At 32.8% G+C, this 7,980-nt stretch overlaps 1 protein-coding gene across 2 annotated transcripts; it reads right to left on the reverse strand.

The window, feature by feature from the left end:
* Positions 1 to 644: 644 nt before the first annotated feature.
* LOC108979893 (rRNA-processing protein fcf2-like) lies at positions 645 to 6,810 on the reverse strand. 2 transcript variants are annotated; one of them, XM_018950661.2, is made up of 6 exons: positions 6,611 to 6,810; positions 3,995 to 4,225; positions 3,606 to 3,666; positions 2,025 to 2,102; positions 1,794 to 1,909; positions 645 to 1,069 (listed from the first exon to the last, which is right to left on the reverse strand). In XM_018950661.2, exons 2-6 carry the CDS (start codon positions 4,222 to 4,224, stop codon positions 961 to 963), a joined length of 594 nt encoding a protein of 197 aa, XP_018806206.1. In that variant the 5' UTR covers position 4,225; positions 6,611 to 6,810; the 3' UTR covers positions 645 to 960. The 2 variants fall into 2 exon arrangements, with proteins under 2 accessions (XP_018806206.1, XP_018806205.1); XM_018950660.2 differs by having other exon boundaries at positions 6,604 to 6,804.
* Between the last annotated feature and the right edge of the window lie 1,170 nt (positions 6,811 to 7,980).

Consider the following 7,980-nt stretch of genomic DNA (forward strand, 5'->3'; position numbering starts at 1 on the left):
TCTATATAATCCCTGTAAATAAGGAATCATGCCTAGTTTGATTAATTAAAAATAATACATATGTAGTCTTCAAAATTTTACACAACAAATGCATTCAAACTGACCTGCTAGAGATCTTGTCTAAACTCTAGAGCCTAAAGTGAGAGAAATAGACACACAAACTGGTTAATGCAAATTAGGAATCGTGCCTTGTTTGATTAATTAAGAATAATAAATATGTATTCCTCGCGATTTTACACAACAGATGCCTTTAAACTAACTTGCTAGAGTTCTTGTCTAAACTCTACAACCTAAAGTGAGAGAGATAGACACACAAATTGATTCTGCAAATAAGGAATCGTGCCTAGTTACTATAAATATGCTATGAGACCAACTTTATATATCTCTTCCACTTTAAACCCAAATTCGAATAAGAACTGTAACGAATCTAAATCAGATGCAAACCATCATGGGAGAAGTCCTGACCCAAAAAAGCCAAAGACTCATGGAAAATAATAGGCTCGTTTACTGCCACAATTTTTCATGGTCAAGACCTGCATCCATGGCTTCTGTATTTGGTATACAAGCTAGCTTGTATCATAGGAGAGGGAGGAGTAAAACAAATAACAGCCGGTTTCGATTGTGTCATAGTTGCTCAGGCCAACTAAAGAAACTTTCAATAGAAAGTGGCTATTATATTACCTTAGAGCATACACTTAAAACATCTCAACAGTTAATAGCAACAAATAGCAGCAGTGCCAAAATCAATATAGAGAGAGCAAAAGAGACTCTAGCTAAGAAGTTCAGATCATGCAGGTCAAGGAATTCTGTCTCTGTATGGTACAAGGATTGCCTTCTTATATTTTCTCTTGAGTCTCCTTTTTTTTAACTAGATATTTCTGACTCTTAACATGACACCAACAATCCTCTTCAATGTGGATCACAGTTGAGAAAAATCTGATAAAAAATGGCGAAGATATGTCAGTGCCTTCTCTGCTTTGTGTACTTCCGTGACTGCCGGCCCTTTCTCTTCCATTTATCATTTCCAGCTGGCCGATTCTTTTTTTCTATCTCTTGAACCTTGCGTTTCCTGCAAACAGTTCCAGCAGGAACAAAAGAGCAGAGCACAGACAAGCCAAAATTAAATCTTTATTTAATAAGATAATCAGGCCATCCAAAAAAGATTAAACAAATACAAACAAGGATCGTAGTCCAAACCACGTGCTCTTCTTACATAAGGTCATAGAAAAAACATCCTCCAAAATATTCAAAATAAATTTGGTTAGGCAAAATACAGCAATCAAAATGTGTAAGCCACATAATATTGAACTCTTATCTTAGCTTGCTTTTAATGGGTGAATCATGACCAAGTTTGTCGGGTATAATTTCAAGTACAAAGCATAAATAACAAGATCACATTTCTGGTCTCCCCCCTTTTTTGAAAACAAAAAATCTAATACTAAATTCTCTCACACTTTTATAGTGTCATATATGCCAGAACCATGTTTCAAATTATAGGTGTTTTCTTCACAATTTGTCTGCCCAAAGATTTTATTTTTATTGTGTTGGTCTGTCTGAAGACAACGAAAGTGAAACCCAAATGCTTTTATATAACAAAATAGCTTCTAGATTATTCCCTTTGCCGATGAGCTGAAACTCATTGTAATCACCTGCTCTTTCAAGACAAGAAACATATTTTCATGAAAGAAAACATCATGCATCATTGTACAGATTAATATCTAAACTTTAATCAACATATAGCTTATTGCAATGTGGTTTGGGAACCACACACAAAACAAAGTTGCATATCTCACCTGTACTTAGCAAGGGTATGATCAGACAGTAACTCATCTGCAATCGTTGCCTTCCTCTGCTTCTTCGTTAATCTACCTGTAAAGAAGTCTGATGCTGACTCGACCACAGTGCCCAACTGATTGCAAAAATCCAAGAATTCTAAGAACAAGCCAAGCAAACCCAAAAGAATGATACCCACACAGTCGCACCAACATGGCTAGCATTAGTCCAGAAATCACAAATAGACTTGCCTGAAAATACTTGGGCAGCGTTTTCGACTTTGAATCACCCTTCTTGTAGTGCCTCTTTGGATCAATGGCACTTCTCAACTGTAATAATCAACACGCTCATAAATTCCAAAGTCAAGGAATAACTTTCTTTGTGAAAATATATGGATACATGAATGTTACAGAATCTTATAGCTCCTAGCAAGTGGATGAACCATCAAAGTCAATTAGGGACTGCCCCTATTATCTTGATAAGCCCACAAACCACTGCATGCATATGCACACCACACAATAAGTTCTTAATTAATTAATAACTTATCCACATATGTATAATTATTTATCTTTTATGATAAACTGGACATGTAAAATAACTTTACCTCTATGAAGTTCAGCCATAATTAAAAAGCAAATAGAAATTGATGGAATATCAGATTGATTCAACTCCAAAGAACTGCCAAAATGAATTTGGTTTAGTCTTATTCTGGAACACTGCTTATGATGGGAGATTACAGGCACAAGGGTGCATACTAATGTGCCTGCATACTAAATAACTTCTTATGATAAGAGAACACTCATTTTGATCAAAGAAAGCACAATGAAGAGAATCAACCAATATTTTTTTTTTACTGGCACCGGGTGTCCGGGAACAGCATCCCGACTAATTCCGGAGGTGCACATGCCCTCAGCAAGGAGTTTCCCGCAAGTGATCAAACAATCAATATTTTCAGAAGGAAACTTTATATATTCCAGATAGAGCAGCACATACAACGATTCCAGGTTTATTTAAATTATAACCACATCACTTCAACGATTAAGAATATAAGTTTGATACTTCTCTATGTCAATGCCATTTTCCATGAAAGTTGGGCAGCTGTATATGCCTTGCATCAATATCTCTGGAAAATAATATTGACAGTGCGGGGTAAATTTATCACCCAAGAGGTTGTGTGCAAGGTCACAAATACATATGTAGGTAAGCAAGTGCATCCATATCATTTTGTTTAAAAAAAAAAAGTGCATATCAGAGTCGGTGGTAGCTGAAGTAAAGTCATTACTATACCAATTTGAGTTCTATATATGTGGTAGAAATATTAATCAAGTTTCAGTTTCAGTTGATTATTTATTTATTCAGGGTTAAGACGACATTTACATTCGACACATAGGAAGCAGAAATTTAATAATGCTAAATATGAATGCAGCCAATCAATAAAGCATTTATCAGAGAACTTTTTTTGGATATGTGCATATATGAGAGATCATTAAATGAAGTATTCAAACTTCTACAAAATCTTTCTACTGCATTTTCCAATTTATCTGAAGAGTGAAGTGAACTACCTCGTAAAGAAAGATTACATCTAATAACACAGAATGCTATAATGGCCTAAATTTACAAAAACCCAGGCATTATTTAAATAATTTCCCTACTTCCACTGCTGCATGACCATGACCCAATTTGCATAACAATACCATATTCCTAAGGCACACAAGGTTGAAACGATGAGCAAGCAAGTCACAGCGATGCAAACCCCCCAAGTGTTAAAGAATAATCTGGCAAAAGTTACAAGTGCCACAAAATCTACATCTACAAAAATAAAGTCAACAAACCTTTAGTAACCGCAGATCCTTTTCAATCTCCGGGGTAATGGTCTGAGCGGGCATCTCATACCTATGTTCATTTTACAACAAACCCAAAAAAAAAAAAAAAGAGAACAGAATTCAATTATGGTTGAGCTCTATTTGGTTGCTGAGATTTAATACGAGGAAAATAATACTTCTAAAAGAATCTTGATAGTTGAGTACCAAAAAAACAATTCCTCCACTCCTAAAATTATTCAAGTCAGTTGAGACAGAAACTCAATAGCTTAAAACCATAAGCAAAGAATTTCGCACAATTTCAATATTTCCTTTCCTCCATTTTCCCAGCAACCAATCATATCAAATGATAAGAAAAACAAAAGGCTATAATATATAATCTCATTGACACATTGGCATACCAACTCTTGCTGGTAGTATCTTTGAGTTGCTTTCTCATCAAGTTGTTTAACTTTCTTGGGTCATTTGGAGGGACAAAAAGTCCATCAACAAGCTCGGATGGTGGTCTCCAAAGAGCACTCACTTCAGTTTGGTTTTGGGATTTGCTCACAGACCCATTATGGGTTCCTGCCGACAAAGTTGGCAACTTCGGTTCCCATGATAGCCCAATCACTGGTTTGCTCTCAGGCATTCTAGGTTTGGAAAAAGCAAAGGAAAAAAATTATTCAAAATCAACGGCTCAGATATCAAACATCAACACGCATATATAATACAAGCAAAATAAATAAAAATCAGGAGCCCCAATCAATTATTACTCTCCTTTTGTTTGTTAAGATATATCTATTCTATATTAAAAGTGTGAATGTAAAAAGCAATAGTGTTTTTTCGTCTTCCTCTTTCTGAATCTCGGCAACCTCGTGGGTATGCTTTGTTCTTTTCTCTCTCAATCAAACATATATGAATTTGTGCAGTATGATTAGATAGATCATACGCATGTGAGTCAGAGAAAACAAAACCCAAAGACAATCTGTAAGATCTTTCAATTTCTACAACTTCAGTAAAAAAAAATAATACACATTATACATGAAATCAAACCAAATCCATTCAAAATCTGTAATACACGTCTACATTTACAAAATAAAATCTGCTCAGACGATTCCAAATGATACAAACCAAACCAAATCTGTAATGCATGTGTAGATCTTAACCAAAAAAAAAACAACAAAAACAAAATTCATTAGACGGTTCCACAAACAGGGTGGGTTTGATGCAAGTCTAGATCTAAGGAAAAAAAAAAAAATTGGCTCAGACGATTCCACAAACAATCGGTGGGTATGCTTCTGTAATACATAATTTCTTGGAGGGTTGCAGTAATACCTGATTTTCTGGATGAGATTTGGTCAGAGTGATGGAAAGAGAGAAGGAGAGGGACGCGGAACAGAGGAGTTGCGAGACGGAGAGAAACTGAGAGAGAAAGATTGTGGCGGCCGTTGTTGGTGGAACTTCGGCAAGACGGCGACACGAGGAGAGAAGACACAGCCTTCTTCAGTAACGGATAGATAGAGGGAGAGACAGTGGGAGAGGATATGGAAGATGCAGTGTTAGAGGGGGCAGAGAGAGAGAGAGTGGAGTGCACTAGGGGTGTAACCGGTCCGGTTTTAGACCAAATTTAGGACCAAACCGGTATGTACCGGTTTTGCATTTTCAAAAACCGATTACACGCCGGTTACCCCCCTAAACCGATACTTCCGGTTTTACCGGTTCCGGTCCGGTTTTCCGGTTTTAATCATCTACCATAAAAAAAAATCTGCCATAAAAAAAACTGCTCCCATGTAAAAAATCTGCTGCCATAAAAAATGTGCTATAAAAAAATCTGTTATAACAAAAAAACTGCCATAGAAAAATCTACTATAAAAATATAAAATCTGATATTAAAAAAAAAAAACTTTAACAACAAAATAAACCCTAAATCAGAAGCTCATTAAAGTTTTTACAATATGCAGTTATGCACATATTGATGCCAGTTCATAAAAAATACCAATGTTTTGAATACCGTACCGGATGGCGTACTGGTCAAGGCACTGGAACGAAATATTTCGATGCCAGTACCATTTCGTGTGCCGTTTCGGGATAGTCGATATATAAATAAATTATATATATAAGTTATATTCTAAAATAATAGTCTATATATGAATAAATTATATATAAATACATATATATATAAATTATAAATAGTCTAGTCTGAATTGAGAGTCAAAAAATGAGATTGTAGTTTGAAAAATGAAAAAAAAAAAATTAAAGGCCGAAATATCGGCCGGTACAGGCCAAAATACAAGCCGGTACCGGCCGTTATTTAGGCCGATATGAAATATATATAGTACCAGTGGCCGGTACGGTACAATATTCACAACACTGAAAAATACACAGAAAAATAAATAAATAAATAAATAAAAAAGAAACCAACAACAACAACCAAAACTGACTTTTTTATAAGTGTTCAATGGACACAAAATAAATTGATATAAAGAAATCTCAAGTACATGAACTGTAACGACAAGCCAAAAGGACAAAGTACCCTGCCTCTCGTTACATAGCACAAGAGAAAAAGCTTCTAGGTTCCTTATATCAATACACAGAATAAAGATTAATAGAGAAAGAAAAATCATCAATGCAATAGCTGAAAATTCAAATAGAGAATACACACAATGCAAGAAAGATCATAAAGAATACACAAAAAAAGAATACACTTAGAATACACACAAAGAAATTCAAATAAAGAATACACACAATGCAATAAAACATTGTAATGATTCAAGACAACACAGAACACACAAGAAACGAAACCAGTAGAATCACTGATTGATGGGGAGCTATACAAAAAAACTACAAATATAAACCCTAATCAGATTTCGAAATCTGTAAAAAAACCCAAAATCTCGAATCTGTAGATTCGATAAAAAAAAAAACCCTAAATGAAATGAATCAATTAGAAATGAATTGAAACATTGCAATGATTCATGAAGTGAATGTAAGATTTTGAAAATTAAAAAGCATATATATGTTCACATACCGATTACCTCGCCGAGAGAGGGGAAAACAATATCTGTGATTCTGTAGCCTCGGGAACAACTGGAAGCGGAGGAGAACAGAAGGGACCAACAGTGTCAACGGCGAGGGGCTGTTGACGGCGTGAGAGAGGGGGCTGAGCGTGAGAGGCGGCTGCGGCGACTCAGGGACTCGAGAGGCAGAGCAGAGATGGTCGAGCGGGGAGAGAGAGGTGGGGGGGGGGGGGACCGGGATATATATAACACAATTAAACGACGCCGTTTGGCCTTTGGTACTAAAATTTAGTCTATATGCATTATGCGTAATATATATAATATATACTGATATTAATATATAGTATACTATATTATATATTATAATACTAACCATATATTATACTATTATAGTGATACTATCATAATAATACTATATACTATACTAATACTATATATAGTTATATATATTTTGTTATAGTGATTTAACCTATTAAAAAAAATTATAGTGATTTAGTATAACTATATTAGTATAACTATAACTATAGTTTATATTAAACTATTAGTATTAGTTATAGCTATATAATATATTAGACTATATAATAGTATTAATATTAGACTATTTGTATAACTATATATTAGTATTAGTTTTAGTAATTTAGTATAACTATATTAGTATAAGTATAACTATAGTCTATATTAGATTATTAGTATTAGTTAGACTATATAATAGTATTAATATTATACTATTAGTATAGCGATATAATATAAGTATAATTATAGTCTATATTAGACTATAAGTATAACTATGGCTATAGTGAGTTTGTTAATTGTTATATTAGTATTTGTTAATTGTTATAGTGAGTTTAATTTATTATAACTATATTATTGATAGTATTATCGTGATAGTATTAGTATAGTAATTTATTATAGTGATAGTATTAGTATAGTAATTTAGTATTAGTAATTAGTATTAACTAATTACTATATCATTATTTTATATGTTATTATTTAGTATAGTGATTATTTAGCTATATATAGTATATCAGTATAATTAGTTATATATTAGTATAGCTATAAATAAAATGTTATTAATAATTTAAATATATATTTTATGTTTAAAGCATATGATAAATTAAATTTTCATATTTAAGATTAAACTTTTATTTTATAAATTATAGTAACATCATTTTATAAATAATTATATTAATAACATATGATCAATCAAATTACAAATGTTCATATTTAAGATTAACATTTTATGTTATAATTTATAAATTATAATATGAAATTATTTCATATATAATTATATATTATATATAAAACTTATATATAAAAAATATTTTGTATAATATTAATTTTGTATAAAACTTATATATATAATTTTTATTTATTTATTTATTTCTCAA

This window comes from Juglans regia, chromosome 12 (assembly GCF_001411555.2).
Source record: "Juglans regia cultivar Chandler chromosome 12, Walnut 2.0, whole genome shotgun sequence".
In the NCBI taxonomy this organism is placed as follows: Eukaryota; Viridiplantae; Streptophyta; class Magnoliopsida; order Fagales; family Juglandaceae; genus Juglans; species Juglans regia.